The sequence below is a fragment of the Macaca nemestrina genome, chromosome 11, assembly GCF_043159975.1.
Source record: "Macaca nemestrina isolate mMacNem1 chromosome 11, mMacNem.hap1, whole genome shotgun sequence".
NCBI classification, from domain to species: Eukaryota; Metazoa; Chordata; class Mammalia; order Primates; family Cercopithecidae; genus Macaca; species Macaca nemestrina.
This window is the reverse complement of record NC_092135.1, coordinates 135,621,094-135,638,185: the sequence shown is the minus strand read 5'-3', so window position 1 is coordinate 135,638,185 and position 17,092 is coordinate 135,621,094. Positions and strand designations below refer to the sequence as shown.

Here is a 17,092-nt window from a genome sequence, read left to right as displayed (position 1 = left end):
AGGTGACCCACCCGCCTCCGCCTCCCACAATGCTGGGATGACAGGCATGAGCCACCGCGTCCAGCCCTGGGGGTCAGATTTCAACATGAGGTTTGGAAGGGACAAATATCCAAACAGCAGTAACCCAGACCCTGTTTTGGGAGGTAAACCCCACATGATGTTTCCCTGTTGGGTCTCTTTCTGGACACCTGATGTGGCAAGGTTATTTCAAAGGTGGCCACTTTTTGGAAGGTTATATTGGTTTTCATCCTTGTCCCTGGGACTGTGATAAGCAGGGGTAAGTTTTAAACAATAAGACATTTTTATCCACCTGGAAAAAGTGGCATCACTGTATTGGCTGCTATAAGGATCAAGTAAGGAGAAAGCAAAGTACCTCTCGTTTGACGCTGAGCTTCTCATCACGCGAAAGGGGAAAGGGCTCTGTGCCTGGAACTTCCCCGGCTCCTCCGGGCTTCTCTCTGCTCTCATTCACTTTGCACAGAGATGCCAGGCCTTGACCTTCACTGGTGCCCAGACCATGGGGAGCCCTGACAGGGGATGGAGGAGGGGACACGGAGGCCAGCCACCGCCTAGGGCCCACCTGGTGAGGCTGGCTGTGTCCCGGCCAGAAGCCCCTGCCCCTGCCACAGAGGCCTCTCCTCCTGCAGGCTCCGGGGGCTGCTCCCTCCCCTCATCCATTGGGCCCAGGGTGGGCACAACCCCTCCTTGCCAGCCTGGGTTTCTCAGAGTTCCAACCACAGCTTCATAACAGTACCTCCCTCACGATCGGGCTTCGTTTTCCTAACTGGAGGAGCTACCTGGGGCCACTGGGCCCCTGGAAGATCCAGCTTTCAATCCTGGAGACAAGGAGACATCCTGGGTCTCCCTTGGAGTCTGGCTTTCCCGATGCTAGTGTGACCTGAAATGAACTTCTCACGTGATCTTTACTAGACAATTGCAGACCAGATTTCACACGCCTCTGTCATGATCTCCAAGAAGAGCTAGAGGATAAAGAAAGAAAACAATAGCTCCCCAGAGGGCCTGTTCCCTTGCTTTTCACGAGTACTGTCCTCGTTTCTTAGACAATTTCACAGGTGAAATCTGACACTATTATTGCTATGCACATTGCAGTTTCCGGCTGCTAATAAAGTTGGACCATTTTTCATGCGATGATTCCCTTGCCGATGAAGAACATGAAGTGTGAGTCCCCAGTGTCCTAGGCTGTGTCCTCGTGCCCTGTGCCCCTGCAGCGGGCCCTGAGCCAAGTGGGACCCACCTTGCAGGTGGCCGCAGGCTGAGGTTGCCCGTGGCCACCAGGCGGCGCTCCAGCATTGTGTAAGGCAAGTCCCAGGGTCCTGGCGTCCTGAGGGCTTGCTCTGCTGAAGAGTAAACCAGGAGGCGCTCAGAGTTGCTGCAGAGGAGCGGCTTGATGACGTAGAAGGGAAGGAATATGAGATTCCTCAAGGAGTCATTTCATGGCCTCCCCAAGGGTGGACAGATCTGTGGTGGTCCTGGAGCCCTGGGTTCCCCGTCTCCCGGTACTGTGACTACCCCTTTCCCCTCCTCCCTCACCACTAGGCAGGCGGGGCTCAACCCTGTGCTGGAGTCGCCTGGGGACCTTCGGAAAGCCCTGCACCTAAGCAGGGTGTGGTGGCTCATGCCTGTAATACTGGCACTTTGGGAGGCCGAAGCGGGAGGACTACTCGAGGCCAGCAGTTTGTGACCAGCCTGGGCAACAAAGAGAGACCCTGTTTCTACAAAAAGCAAAACAAAAAATTAGCTGGGTGTGGTGGTGCACACCTGTAGTCCTGGCTACCCTGGAGGCTGAGGTGGGAGGATTGCTTGAGCCTTGGGGGTCGAGGCTGCAGTGAGCCACGATCAAGCCACTGCATTCCAGCCTGGGCAACAGAATGAGACCCCATCTCCAAAAAAAAAAAAAATCAAGCTCCACAGCTGCATCTCACCCGGAGGTTCTGATCCCATCAGACTGCACAGGGATTTCTAAATCCTTCCAGGTGAGCATAGGTGAGGCTGAGACCCTCAGTGAGAGCAGGGCCTCTGTCTGCCCTGATTTCTGTGGGATTCCCAGGGTCCCCTACACTGCCTGGCACACACCAGTCACTCAACACATGTGTATCCAACCAAGGGAGGAAAGCGTGTTTTTTTCCCGGAGACCTAAAGAACAGGCGGGCTTTCCTAAAAACAGCCCCCGCAGCCCGACACCTGCGTGTAGAAGGCTCAGCTGTGTCCATGCTCCACCACCGTATCTCCCTGTCCCGAAACGGGGCTGGGGTGGGGCAGCAGGCAGGAAGGCCCCATTTCTGAGAGCACACAGGGAGAGGCCCCAGCAGGGCCGCAGACATTTGTGTCACAGATGATTCCGGATAAATGACTCCAGGACCCCACCAGCCCCAGACCCTGGGGGAAGCTGGTCCATGTGCCCACTGTCCAGGTTGCTGCTGGGGAAGCAGCTCCAGCCCTGCTTAGCCTGAGTTTGGACCTGGGTCTTCTCATAAGCTGTTGTTTGCCTGTGGTGGGTGGTGGTGGAGGCCAGAGGCATGGCAATGTTGATGAGTGGCCCTGGGAGCCCCTGCCGTCCCAGCCTGTGAGGCTAATCTTTTCTTTTCTTTCTTTCTTTTTTTTTTTTTTGTTTTTGTTTTGAGATGGAGTTTTGCTCTTGTCACCCAGGCTGGAGTGCAGTGGTGCAATCTCAGCTCACTGCAGCCTCTGCCTCCTGGGTTCAAGTGATTCTTTTGCCTCAGTCCCGAGTAGCTGGGACGACAGGTGCCTGCCACCACACCCGGCTAATTTTTGCATTTTTAGCAGAGATGGGGTTTCACCAGACTGGTCTCAAACTCCTGACCTCAGGTGATCTGCCCATTTCAGTATCCCAAAGTGCTGGGATTACAGGCGTGAGCCACCGTGCCCGGCCTGTCTTGTTTCCTCTTGAATAGGTTCCTATCCCATTCCTCTGGATGGATCTGTGTTTCCCAGATGGGCTGACTCACAGAACTATTCTTTAAAAAAAGTTTTTTTTTTTTTTTTTTTTTTTTTTTAAATTTATTCCCTCTTTAGGACTCCCACTGGCCAAATTTAGACCAATTTGAGTGTCAAAAATTATAAAGTTCTGAGAAAAAAAGGAAAAAAAAAATTCTCTGGAAGAATCCAGCTAATGACTGTGGAAGGAATTAGAGAATCATCGTGGTGTGGGGGTGACTTGTGGTGCAGGAGCTCAGCCTGGCATGAGTAGTCAGGGGACACTGACATCTCAGGCTGCAAGCTGGCTGGGAAACAGGATCTGGCCATGGGGCCCTGTCCCCACCACAGATTTCACATTGATCACACAGGAAAAAACTTCTTACAATGAAGAGATCTGTCTGTACCACAGGGTCAAATAGCACCTGTCAGAGAGGGAGCCCGGGGTCCCATGGTCAGATATGATGCAATAGGAAAGACATAGAGTGTTTGGGTCCACCGTGCGTGACCTGAATCCAGGCAAGACCCTGGATGCACCTCTCTGATGACAGGAAGTACAGGGAATGGAAGAACAGGTACATGGCCGTGGGAGAACAACTTACAAACCATATAGGCGGAGCATTTTCCAAGACGACTCATCTGGGTGCTTGAAAAAGTCAACACCGGGACAACATAAAAAATTAACTGGTCAGGAATCAAAGAGAAACAGCTGACTGTGAATTTAGATTGGAGCCCAGTGGGGGAAAAGAAGACTGTCTTGCTACTCATGGGGATTTTTGAGTACGGACTAAAAACTAGATGATATTGTGAAGTTACTACAACGGTTTGCTCAGGTATGATAATTTTATGGCTATGTAGGAGTCTGGCCTTATTCTTGGGAGAAGGATGCTGAAAATATGCTTTTAATACATTCAGTCTGTTCTTCAGCCACCGCCATGGTCCACTTCTAAGACATTTCATCGCCTCCAAAAGGGAACCCCCATATCCATTAAGCAGTCATTCCCCCAACCCCTCTTCCCTATCCCCTGACGGCCACAAATCTACTTCCATAGAATATGCAGTTTCATACAATCTTTTCATATAAACAGAATCATACACATTTGAATTCTTGTGCCTGGCTTCTTTTGCTTAGCATGGTGCTTCCAAGGTTTCTCCATGTTGTGGCATGTATCAGTGCTCCATTCCTTTTCATGGCTGAGTAATATTCCATTGCATGGATAGACCACGCTGTGTTTTTCTATTCTTCTGTTGATGGATGTTATGAAATGTTTGTGTCTTCCCCCTCCACCACAAATTTACATGTTGAAATCCTCCCCCCATTGTGGTGGTATTAGAAGATCGGGTCTTTGGGATATTAGGTCATGAAGGTGGAGCCCTCATGGATGAAATTAGTGCCCTCATAAGAAGAGGCTAGAGAGCTTGCTTCCTCTTTCTGCTCTCTGTCGTGCAAGGATACAACAAGAAGACAGAGTCTGTCAACCAGGAAGAAGATGGTGTCGGATCAAGGTGTCCGATCAGCTGGCACCTTGATCTAGAACTTCCTGCCCCCAGAACTGTGAGTAACGAGTGTTTACTGGCTGAGCCTCTGTGCGTATGCTATCTTGTTAGAGCAGCCCGAACTGACTAAGGCAATGGGCATTCAGGTCGTGACCACCCTTTGGCTACTAGGAAGCGTGCCGCTGTAAACGCTGCTGTGTGGGGATGTGCTGAGCACCTGCCCTCAGTTCTCCAGGGTCTACACCTGGGGTGAATTGTTGGGTCATTTGATAACTGCCTGTTTAACTTTTTGAGGGCTGTGGCCTCTTTAAGGCCTGACCTAGCCCCTGCTGCCCTAGGACCAGGCCTTGCCCCCTTCCTGTTCCCGCAGGCTCACTCTACCCTGGTGAGGTGCCCAGGGCTGGAGGGGCTCCCCTGTAGCTGGGGAGGTGCAGTCACCCCAACTTAGCCCCGTGTGGGTGGTCTGGGCCTTGCCACTGGCCCCTCTGAGCATGCATGGCCAAGAGGGCTGTGGTCAGGGTGGGCTCCTGAGATCAGCCTCTGCAGGCAGTGTCCAGCAGAGTCCAAGCCAAGCTTTGGGTTGGAGGTTGCTGGTTAAGCCTGTTAAGTGGCTGGGTTGGGGGGTGGGCCTTGGGGAAGGGGTTTGCACTCACAGAGCACCCACCCTGTGCTGGCTGGCGTGCAGGTGCCATGCCCACCGAGCTCAGGAATGAGGTAAGCGTTGCTGTTCTGTGGCATGCACATGTGGAAACTGAGGCTCAGGGATTCAAAGGATGAACTCAATCTCCCAGGTGGTGCAAGTGTGCCCCCAATGTCAACGTAAGCTACACCTGAGGCAGGACGTGGAGACATCCCCGTGTGATTTGAAAGGGACGCGCGTGGCGTGGGAGCAATCTAGGTTCAAGTCTCCCTGCCATGGGTCAGAAACAATCCATGGTGCATCTTCCCTGAGTAAGAGGCAGGCAAGACAGACTGCGATAAGAGGACTAGCAGTTGTAGGGGTTGTCAGGAGGGATGAATAGGTGGAGCCCAGAGGACTTCTAGGACAGTTAAACGACTCTGCATGATGCTACATCATGTTGTTGTATATTTGTGCGAACCCGCAGCACATGCAGCGTGAAGAGTGGGCTCTGACATACGCTGGATGGGGATGGGATGTGGATGTGTCGGCGTGGGTTCCTCGACTGGGACAAAGGCACCCTCGGTGGGGGTGTTTACCATGGGGGAGGCTGTGCGGATGTGGGGGAAGTGGGCGGATGGGAACTCTCTCTACCTTCTACCCAATTTTGCTGTGAACCTAAAGCTGCTCTGAAAAACAAAGTCTAGAAAAAAAGGACTGGCATTGAGGGGCTGCCCAGGGCTCAGGCTGGGGGCTGTGCTACCCTCCTATGGGGGCAGTGTCCTGCAGAGTATGATGTGTGGCACTCCTGGCCTCATGCAGTTGGCAGCCTGGGCATTCACTCAGGGCAGCTTGGGTGTAGGGGTGACTGTGGGCTGCTGGTGACCAAGGGTGGTCCCAGCTCCACACCTCAGTGCCAGGTGCCCTCTGCCAAGTCACAGAGCCTTTTCTTCCAAAGAAGTTGCTGGGCTCTGAGGTTCTTTCTAGTCTAACGTCCCAGGAGGGAAGAACTTCAGAGTCACCACCACACAGTCGTGAATGTGCAACTAAGCAAGACCAGAGCTTTTATTAGGATTGAAGGGAAAGGAGCCCGAAGGAGAGGAGAGGGCGGGGTGGGGGAGGCTCCAGAGTGATTTTCTTGACAAGCTGGCTATCACCCATCCTGGGAGGACATAGCAGTGCCTTCCAGGGGGAAGCAAGTCAGCCGGGGTCGCAGGCCAGGCTTGGGGACGTCCCACAGGGCTGCCCTCCTCCGACCGAAGCGGCCCACAGGCCTGATCCCACGACTGGTGTACCAGGCAGGATTGATGTCAGGGGCTGGAAAGGAAAGAGCTGGAGCAGACCATGGGCACGTGTCCCCAGGGTGTGCTGTATGCTCCCAGAGGCAGCAGGGCAGAGCGCACAGGCAGGGGGTCTCAGCCCAGTTGCCAGGCCATGCTGGGACCCACCCGAAGAACAGGCACCCAGAGGTCCTGGTGAGGCCATTTCTGGGCATGGGCTGGCTTTGGGAAGCAGGAGTTCAAAAAAGCACCAGGACTGACTTCCCTTTCCTCCCCCGCACCCCGTTCCTGCCAGGTTCTCGAGTGACCAGGCTGCACCAGGTTCTGGGGTGAGGCAGGGTGGGGTAAGGGAGGCTGACAGGGGTCCAGGCACTCACTGCGGATCTCCATGGAGAGCCGGTGAGTACGAGCTCCCCGCAGGGCCAGGCCCAGCATCAGCAGGCACAGGAGCCAGGCCCTCAGCACCTTCATCCCTTGGCTCCTCCAAGGAGACCCCGCTGGAGGGGAGATCCAAATGAGGAGGACACGGCCTGGGGGAGAAGGAGCAGGAGCAGCGTTACACGGGCATCAGGGTGCGTGTGCACAGAGCTGGGACCTGTGAGCGCTGTGTGTGTGAGAGAGAAGTGTGTGTGTGAGAGAGAAGTATGTGCGTGAGTGTGTGTGCATGTCAGCGCACAGTTGTGTGTGTATATGTGTACAAGAGGGTGTGACTTGTGTGCACACGGTGCATGTGTGTGTATGTGTGTAGATGTGTGTGTGTAGATGTGTGTGTATGTGTGTAGATCCGTGTGTGTATGCATGTGGATGTGTGTGTGTATGTGTGTGAGTGTATAGATGTGTGTAGATGTGTGTGTGTAGGTGTGTGTGTGTGTAGGTGTGTGTGTGTAAATGTGTGTGTGAGTGTATGTGTGTGTATGTGTGTAGATGTGTGTTTGAGTGTAGATGTGTGTGTGTAGATGTGTATGTGTGCGTGTGAGTGTGTGTATATGTGTAGATGTGCAGTGCACATAGCCACATAGATCTCCATGTGTTCCTCTGATCTGTGTTGGGGTGGGAAGAAGCACAGAAATAGCAGTTGAACCTGGCTCTCTGCATGGTCCCCCACCCACCTGTGACCCCATTCTCTCTTCTGTGCAATGAGGTGTTAAGTGAGGTGCTTCTGTGCGCGTCAGCCTCTGACGGGATCGGTCACATGTACATTGATGGTGATGATCAGAAAGCCCTCAGGAGGTGTGTGAGCTACGCGTTACAAAGAGGGGCTATCACGGAACAGCCTTGGCTTTGTCTATCGGCCTGTGTTAGGGAACCAGAAGGTGCAGCAGGCCTCTGCACGGCTGTTCATGTTGCACACCCAGGACAGCAGGTTTGTGGGGAGGAGCCCAGGGAGCTGCACAGGTGGAGGCAGCCACTTGCTCAACCTCAGACATGGTTGGGGAGCTGGGGAGTGCCAAGCCTGGACCAGGCTCAGGGGCTGGAATCCGGCGCATGGTCCTTTCCCACATTTGTCTCATGGCCTCCTAATGCTTGGTTCCAGCTTGCCATTCCTGCCCTGCTGGGGGATGTCAGCTGACAGCTGCCTGTTATAGAATGAGTCTGCATCCTCTGCCCTAACCAAGCCCACTCACCCTTGCCATGTCGCTAGATCCAGTTTTCTGAGGCTCCAAGGTAAACCTGCAGCATCTGGGACCTCTTCTCACCAGACAGGGCCACTTGCTATCGGTGATGGGAGGAGGGGGCTGCTGTGGGGGCTGCCGTGGGTGGGACCAGGTACATAGAAAGCCCCTTCCACCCCACTGGAGTGGAGGTGCTGAAATGCCTAAACAGCATCCATCGTGGCAGACCTGGAAATACCTGCTGCAGATGCCCCTCCTCCTTCCTCCACCTGTGGCGCTTTGGGAGCCGTGGGAAGATGCCCAAGAGCTCCATCTTGCTCTGGGGAAGACCCCCTCCTGCTGACCTTGACTTTCCAGTCCCTCCCGGAGCCCCACAGAAAGTGCTCTCCATCAGAACAATTTAAAATGCCAACCCCTCTCCTTTTTAGAGATCTGGCAGGGCTTCCCATGCCAGGTGGGGTGGGGCGTTCCCCAGTTTAGAGGAAATGGAGGTGCCACCTTGAAGAGTGATAAAGAGATGCATCCCAGCACGCTGGCTGTTTGCATTTTCTCTAGCACAGGACCGATGCCACGTGAGGGATGTCCTAGAATGCTAGTGATGCTCACTTGGCTCCTGATCCCCAAGGACCTGCCTCCCTGAGAGGTGGAGACTTCGGCTGTCTGTCCCGTGGGATTTCTGTGTCAGTGGAGCTGAATGGGACATCTTTGCCTGGTGTCTCCACCAAGGACAGCGCCAGAGCCTTGGGGCCCTGGGAGGGCAGGGTGGCTTTGGATGCAAGAACCCAGGGGCCACCTTCTCTGCCTCTCCTGCTCAGGGCTAGCCTCAGCTGCCAGGAGAGCAGGCAGGGTCTCAACCCAACCCACACTCAGACAGAAAGGGACGATTTTACAAAGTAGCAGAGCAGAGGACCCAAGCTCCCGCGCCTGGATGTGCTACTCACCGCTCTCGAGTGTGGTAGAGGCGCTGTCCTGGCTACCGGCGCAGTGGGGCCGAGGAGGCGGGAGCCTCTGTCCCCCTTTTATAGCCGCTGAAGAGGATGAGAGAACGAAGCCAGCACCTCCAGGTGCCCTCCCCCAAGCCAGCTTGTCTCCCTCAAAGGGCGGCATCAGGAGCAAGCCTGTGTCTTTTCTTGTTCCTTTATTTTTTAAAAAAACTCTCATCAGCTACGCGATTTGTTCCTTCCTGGGTTATGTAATTTCATTTGGACCAAGTGGTTTTAAAACACATTAGCTTCCCTTCTTTGCGCTCGCCTTCGGGCAGACAACAGAGTCAAGTGTCCGCTGGGCCTCACAGATGAGGCTCCTGGGCTCCTTCCAGTCCTCTCTCCCTGCCTTTAAATCACCACATTCAAGGGAAAGGTGAGAAGGGACAGTCACCAGAGCCCAACACTGCAGCTTTGTATCTCCGTGATCTTCTCGGTCCTTGTTCATTCACCTGCCTGACTGTCCTAACTGCATTTGTCGTATGCACACCATATCTTCCTCATTCTGTAACTTACACGCAGGGGCCATGCTAATCTTCTCTGCATCGTTCCAATTTTAGTATATGTGCTTTGGAAGTGGGCGCTCTATAACTTACACTAGGTGGTTTCTAGACTTTTACGTCTTCATAATGTTTAACATAAACAAGTTTATTATTCTCATAAGACAAGTTTATTTTTATTATAAAAGAAATGAATGTATTTTTATTATTAAAGCAGCTCATACACATTTGGAAAAAAAATTAGTTCACACCACTGATCATGTTAAAGAAACCTCTCGCGGCTGGGAGTGGTGGCTCATGCCTGTAATCCCAGCACATTGGGAGGCCGAGGCGGGTGGATCACGAGGTCAGGACTTTGAGAGCACCCTAACCAACATGGTGAAACCCTGTTTCTACTAAAAATACAAAAATTAGCCGGGCATGGTGGCGTGCACCTGTAATCCCAGCTACTCAGGAGGCTGAGGCAGGAGAATCACTTGAACCCCCAGGAGGCAGAAGTTGGAGTGAGCTGAGATTGCACCACTGCACTCTAGCCTGGGGGACAGAGAAAGACTCAAAAAAAAAAAAAAAAAAAAAAAAAAAAAAAAAAAAGCCTCTCGCTTCTACATTTGATGCATTTGATGCATTTTCTTCTAGTGAGCTTCCCACATATTTTCTGGGTAGATTGATCACATTTATACATGTTGAATTTCATTCTTTTCACTTAACACTGTAACAATCACATCCTCAAGATGCTAAAAATCTGTAAGTTTGTGCCGTTTTCAGTAACTGTGCAATGTTCTACCACTTAACGTGGACCTAAATCATTCATGTTCTGAATAATTATAGGTTGTACTCATGACCACTTACATGCAGTTGAGTACAATCTTTTTAAGGAAAATTTCTGGAGAGGAAACTTGGCACGAGCTTCCCATGGATTGGTGCAGATGGTCAATGTGCCACTTCCGTCCTTTAGGAAAAGCTTCTGGGCAATACTTTCCCCTTCAGGGAACAGGACACAGTCAACTTCTTCCTTGCTACATGGTTGCTTTATCCCTGTGACACAGGTTTGTGGCTGGTGGGCTCCCTGGGAGCTCTGGAGTCCAGGGGTGGCTGGTGGCGGGAAGTAGGGTAAGGAGCACGAGAAGGGTGACGGGGTGGGGCACGCAGCTCCCAGCTTGGGCTGCTGATTCGAGTTACTTGGAAGCCTTAAAAACTTCCCAATGCCTGGGCTCTACCTGGAATGAAATTCCTTCAGAATTCCCGGGGGTAGCTCAGGCATCAGTGATGATGAAAAGCTCCCCACCCATAGTGTTTACCCATAGTTTTTACAAATGTAGGTTGAGTATCCCAAATCCAAAAACCCCCAATCTGAAACTTTTTGAGTGCTGAGGGGATGCTCAAAGGAAACGTTCACTGAAGCATTTTGGATTTCAAATTTGGGATGCTCAACTCGTGAGTATAGTGCAAATATTTCAAAATCCTCCTCCCAAAACCCTCAAAATCCCAAACTGTTCTGGTCCAAAGTACTTCAGATAAGGGAACTCGACCTGTAGTGGTGATGGTGATGGTTAAGAATCACCGTCTTGGAGGTGGGTTTTCTGTCCAGGGCTAGGCCTGCCTGGAGCAACAGAAACTGAGACTCCAGGACCTGGGGGCAACTTCCTGGGCATCCACCACTGGAGTGTGTGTGTGTGTGTGTGTGTAAAGCAGCTCTGTCACAGTGTGGCACTGGCATCTTGCCACTTTGGGAGTCCACCAGTGGGAGGCAGCAGGCGGGCTGGGCGGTAGCACAGGCATCAATCCTGCTTATGCCACCTCCACGTGGAAACCGATGGTGTCCATCAGAGGCCTCAGAACTGCTGAGAGGCTGTTCTGAGAACTGTGGCTGGCTGGAGATGCTGTGACGGCGAGTGAGGTGTGGGCTGCCCTTGCAATAATGTCACAGGACTGCAGGCCTGGCCTGGGGCTCTCAGGCTGCACATGGCTTCAGTGTCCTTTGAGAAATGAATCCCACAGATGGGGTTTGACCATAGACAAGCAATCAGGGAGCTTCTCCCCGTTCCCTGTTTAACTGGGTCATGGGCCTCAGGACAGGCAGAGCCAAGCACTCTTGGTCCAGCTTCTGTTGGTCAGTATTTCATCCAGAACGTGATGTGGCCACTTGAGTTGTGGCACATACGAACTAGGACCTGTGCAGGAAAGCCCCCTCCCTGGGGAAAGTACAACTGCCTGCGATGCTACCCTCCTGGAGGCCACGAGGATAATGAGAACAAAGACACTGACTGCCACTCCTTCCAGTCCTAATTTTCTAAGCTACTTGTTTATTTATTTATTTATTTTATTTTGTTTTATTTTTTTGAGACGGAGTCTAGCTCTGTCGCCCAGGCTGGAGTGCAGTGGCGCGATCTTGGCTCACTGCAACCTCCAATTCCCAGGTTCAAGCAATTCTCCTGTCTCAGCCTCCTAAGTAGCTGGGACTACAGGCATCTACCACCACGTCTAGCTAATTTTTGTATTTTTAGTCGAGACGGGGTTTCACCATGTTGGCCAGGCTGGTCTCCAACTCCTGACCTCAAATGATCTACCCACCTGGGCCTCCCAAGGTGCTGGGATGACAGGCATAAGCCACTGCGCCCGGCCAGCTATTGATTAATTCTCGTGTGCCTTTCTTCATTGAATGAAGTGGTTACAGTGGTTTTCTCATTTACTCTGTTAACACAGTGGACCACAAGAATAGATTTTCTTTTTCTACCATTAAAGAATTCCTAGCTCTCTTGGGATGAACCTCACCTTGTTAAGATACAGTAGGTTTTCTAATAGATTCCGGGATTTGTTTCATTAATACTTTATTTAGAATAGATCTTTTAGGTTGTGCTCAATGGTTCACACCTGTAATACAAGCACATTTCTGGGAGGCTGAGGTGGGAAAATTGCTTGAAGCCAGGAGACTGAGACCAGCCTGAGCAACATAGCTACACCCTATCTCTACAAAAAAGAAAACTTAATGTATGGAATAAATATGTTAAAATATGTTGCCTTTACTTCTCCTTCCTCACATTGCATTTAGTAGGAAGGTCTTATCAGCCTTATGAAAGAGGAGCCATGCTTCCCCTTTTTCCTGTCCTCTGGAAGAGATCTGATAAAGACAAGAATTCCAGAGCTGTCTGGGAGACATATGGGGTAGGGCTTGGGCTGAGGTGAGGGACAGAAAAGGAATGAGCTGGGAGGTCATGGGCTGGGGGTTTCCAGACTGAGGGCTGGGGGACTAAGATGGGAACTTTGGGGATAGGGAAATGCTGAGGTCAGTTGTGGGCAGGTGTTTGAGAAGCCCTAGAGGGTGGCCAGGTGGCTGCTCGCTGGGCCTGGGACTCTTTATTTCTTTATTTGCTTGCATTTGAGACCCCAAAGAACCCCAGAGCTCTTTAATGAGGTCTCAGCCGTAAACCTGAACATGGGTGTGGCCAGAGGACAGGTGGCTGTGAACAGCCCGGGAAAAGTGGGGACACCTGAGAGAAGGCAAGAAGAGGACAGGTGTCGGGGGGTGGACAGAGAAAAAGGACTCAGTGAATGACCCCGAGAAAGTACCAGGGAGGAGGGTCTTGTGGGGAGAAGCGGGGAGAAGCGAAGGAGGCAGAGTGGCCCCACAGCAAAGAAGGGATCATCCAAGTCAGGGACTGTATCACGGCGCCCACCTGCCAGCTCCTTTGCTTGTGGTCTGTAGGTGATGCTCCAAATCCAATCTTGAACACAGGACTGGCAAACTTCTTCTGTAATGGGCCAGATAGTAAACGTGCCCAGCTTTGTGGGCCATAGGATCTTGGTGGCAGCTGGCCAAATCTGCTGTTGTAGCAGAAAAGCAGCCATGGGGAAAAGGCAGATGAATGGGTGTGGCTGGGCTCCCATGAAACCTCACTTAGGAAGACAGGCTTTCCTACCCCAAGTGGCCATGACTCTGGGACCTTGGCATTGCATTTGTGATAAAAATAAACGGTGTTCCCTGACCCTCACACATGGCTCCCATCTAACCAGTTTACAAGTTTCAAACACAGACACACTGAACATCAGACAAGGCTCTTACATAGGGACTGTGCATCGGTCAAGGCTCTTCAGAGAAGCAGAGCCAATAGGGTGTGTGTGTGTGTGGAGAGAGAGAGAGAGAGAGGAGAGTCTCACTCTATTGCCCAGACTGGAGTATAGTTATGCGATCATGGCTCACTGCAGCCTCAACCTCCAGGGCTCAAGTGATCCTCCTGCCTCAGCCTCCTAAGTAGGTAGGACTACTGTCATGTACCATCATGCATGGGTAATTTTTTGTTTTGTTTTTTGTAGAGATGGGATCTCACTATGTTGCCCAGGAGGCCTTAAACTCCTGGCCTCAAGCAATTCTCCCACCTTGGCCCCTCCAAGGACTGGGATAATAGGTATGAGCCACCTTGCCTAGCCTGAATAATTTTTTCAAAAAATAGAATTTATAAGTAATGTTGGGAATTATATGGAAAAACTCCCATGTTTTTATCTGATGCCACAAGGAGTCAGAGAAATAGCTGCTAATGTGTGCTCACAGGTCTCCTGAAGATGCAGGAGTATCTGCCTCCCGGCAAAACACTTTGAGATTCAAACCTTAGTTTTAAGTGAGAGATTGGAGAGCTCCTGGAAGTGTCCTATTCAGAGAGGGTAGGAAACACTTAACTTGGTTAACCCTTGAAGACAAAAGGCTTGCCTGTTGTCTCTACTGTTTGATTCCGTAGGAAGCCACTCCTCTCAGCATCCCCTCTGACAAAAACAGTGTGGCCATTGGGTCCTGTCTAGGGTGAACCTCAGGGAGGGTGAGATGTGATTACTGTTAGGATGTTCAAAGGCAGCTTTGGAGAGTCTTGGAGGGCTCTGCTTAAAACTGGATGGGGCACACAGATATTAGGAAATAACTCTGAGTCCCAGGCTGTCTGAGGGGAGATCATCTATGTAACCAAGAGGCAAGTGGCAAGCTGACCTGTGGCCTCTGCACCCCCATCCTTGGCAGGCATTCCTCATTGGTTGTGACCCTCTGTCCTCTGTACCCCCATCCTTGGCAGGCATTCCTCATTGGTTGTGACCCTCTGTCCTCTGCCCCACTGGATCTGTTGCAGTGAGTGGCAGAGCCAGGCTAGAACCAAACCTCTTCCCTGCCCATCTGGATCTCTGCCTGCTGTCTCTCCCTCTCCCAGCAGGCTTTCTGCACTAGCATCTGAGCATGTATCAGATGCTCACTTGCTGCCATGTGCAGGCTCTGCCCTTGACCACAGTGTAATTTCCCCTGGTCTACAGATCACATGGGAACTTGCAGAGTGGGTGCCCGTAGGGTGGGGACTGGGGTGTCTATTCCTCCCTCATTATTCAGCAGGTCATTAGTTCAGTCACTTGTCTGGATGCCTAATTTCCAATCACACCCACAAGAAATAAGCATACATCTGCTCACACCCCGATATAGACCATCAAGAATACACATATGGTTGGTGCCTTAACTGAGTCATCTTTTTTTCCATTTCATTCATGAAAGCAACATAAGAAAGCCAAGAGTGAAAGGGGTAAAAGATCACAGTATAAAGGTCTTCTGTGTGTCCTTCAAAGGTTAACACAACATTGTCCTAAAGGGAAGTCACAGCGGCTTAGCTGTTTCTCACAGATCAGAGGGGCTGGTGGGGTGGCCAGGAGTCATCAGTAAACCCAAATGAGCAGTGCAGGACTGAATGTCGCTGTCCTCTTGCAGGGGGAGTCCACGTAGAGGGTGCTCCTTGTTTCTCACTGGGATGGTGACTGTGTACAGTGGTAAGCGCAGAGCCAATGAGGGACAGGATGGCCGTGGTGGAGGGAAAAGAGTGCAGGGCTGCTCTGTTGCTCTGTCCTGTCCCCTGTTAGGGCTGATGGGCCACCACAGGTTTCTGTAAAGTACAAACACACACAGGCATATAACACAGACACACATGGGCGTGCACATACAAATACACAGGTGTGTACATGGATGTGCACATCAGTAGACACAAACTTAGATTATATGTTTGTGCACACACGCATGTGGGGCAAGAGAATAGGGTCTGGAGGTAGGGAACCTAAGGCCAATTCGTGCTAACTTCCTAGAACTGAATCAAAATGAGAACCCCACCTCTCCATGCCCGAGGAACAAAAAGTCCAGCAGCTACTCCCTTTGCTATGCCCCCTTTCCTCTGCATCTCAGATGAAAATGGAAAGTACCTCGGATTGGTCCCCTCCCCCAACCAATCAGACAAGTCATTGGCCAAGTCTTCATGTGTAAATTTGTAACTTCCCTTCAGCCTCCGATTGGTTGCCTCCTGCGACCGATCACATTGATTGGGTCCACTCCTTCATTTGCATAGGGTATAACCAAGTAACCAATGGGAAACCTCTGGAGGGCACTTAAAGTCCAGAAAATTCTGTAACCAGGCTCCTGAGCCACTGGCTCTAGCCTGTTCCCACTCTGTGGAGTGAACTTCCTTTTCAATAAATCTGTGCTTTCGTTGTGGTAACACACACACTTGGGTGTGTAAGCAGGTACCTACACATGGGTGTGCACAAACACACAGGCATGCACACAGTACACACAAATGCACACAGGAGTGAACGCAGCCACACACATACATGCATGGACAAGTTGGTCAAACGCTGGGTTTGCGTTCTTCACAATATTAGGTGAACTCCCTTGGGGTGTTTTACTTAGCCTCTCTCTGCCTCTGTTTTCTCAGCTATAAATTTGGGTCAATGACACAGGTCCTCATCCAATGGGGTGTGTGGACAGCAAGTATTTGAAAATTTAAAGCTCTAAAACACAAGAAGATATTATTCTAATTTCAGAGTATTTAGATGTTCAAGCCCTCGGTGGCAAAGACTTTACTTTTTGCTTTGATTCTCTGGTCTGAATCCTTGTTTTGTTTATCTCCATTTTCTTTGCTCTGAAGACTTAATATTAACACATAAATCTGATGGGTCACTGAATTTTAAAAACTCCTCAGAGAATGAGAGAAAACTTTACCGCGAAGGTGTGGCTGGCCATTCCTTTCCTCCCGTTGGGGTTTCTCTGTGTCAGCGAGCCTCGGTACACTGATTTCCGATCAAAAGAATCATCATCTTTGCCTTTGGGGAAAACAGGGAGAGGGATGGTGCTTTATCAATCACATACCTAGCCCAAACAAGTGCCTAGGCCTCCTCAGACATTTAAAAGGTAGAATAAAAATGGACATATCCCCTTTTAAGAAGTTTCCACATCACATATTTTTAACAAGACATTTACATTTCAGGTTTCATGCAAATAAACAGTTTTGCCAACTTCTTTCTCCTTTGTTTTGGAGCAGGCATTAACGTTCCACCTCACTGTGGCCCCAGGAATCCTCACACTAATGAAACAGCAGAAAGGCCCGTTGCACTGCACTGGTATGCGGTCTCTGTCTTTTCTTTTTCCTTTTCTTTTCTTTTTCTTTGAGACAACGTCTTGCTCTGTCACCCAGGCTGGAGTGCAGTGGCGCAATCTTAGCTCACTGCAACCTCCGCCTCTGGGGTTCAAGTGATTCTCCTGCCTCAGCCTCCCAAGTAGCTGGGACTACAGGTGTGCACCACCATGCCTGGCTAATTTTTGTATTTTTTGGTAGAGACGCGGTTTCACCATGTTGGCCAG

General features: G+C 51.0%; 2 protein-coding genes and 1 non-coding gene across 11 annotated transcripts in view; all 3 read right to left on the bottom strand.

Annotated features, from left to right (window-relative positions):
* Positions 1 to 6,112: 6,112 nt before the first annotated feature.
* On the bottom strand, positions 6,113 to 9,197 carry LOC112425229 (prolactin releasing hormone). The gene is made up of 3 exons (XM_024790420.2): positions 8,906 to 9,197; positions 6,729 to 6,881; positions 6,113 to 6,388 (listed from the first exon to the last, which is right to left on the bottom strand). Exons 1-3 carry the CDS (start codon positions 9,123 to 9,125, stop codon positions 6,225 to 6,227), a joined length of 537 nt encoding a protein of 178 aa, XP_024646188.2. The 5' UTR covers positions 9,126 to 9,197; the 3' UTR covers positions 6,113 to 6,224.
* Positions 9,198 to 9,425: 228 nt separating this feature from the next.
* LOC112425239 (U6 spliceosomal RNA) lies at positions 9,426 to 9,531 on the bottom strand. The gene has a single exon (XR_003016310.1). It is a non-coding gene; the product is annotated as a U6 spliceosomal RNA (small nuclear RNA).
* Positions 9,532 to 14,918: 5,387 nt separating this feature from the next.
* Positions 14,919 to 17,092, bottom strand: part of LOC105473840 (melanophilin) — a 66,444-nt gene continuing 64,270 nt past the window's right edge. For 6 of the 9 annotated variants that reach the window (XR_982506.3, XR_982510.3, XR_011610180.1 and 3 more), the window contains 3 exons: positions 16,454 to 16,554; positions 16,063 to 16,242; positions 14,919 to 15,347 (listed from right to left, as the gene is read on the bottom strand). Coding sequence is in view for 2 of the 9 variants with exons in the window: in XM_011727958.3 (XP_011726260.2) it covers positions 15,321 to 15,347; positions 16,454 to 16,554 (128 nt within the window). In the remaining 7 variants the exon portion in view is untranslated. Of the gene's footprint in view, positions 15,348 to 16,062; positions 16,243 to 16,453; positions 16,555 to 17,092 lie in introns of those variants that run through there. The other 3 variants (XM_011727958.3, XM_011727960.3, XR_982507.3) reach the window with 2 other exon arrangements.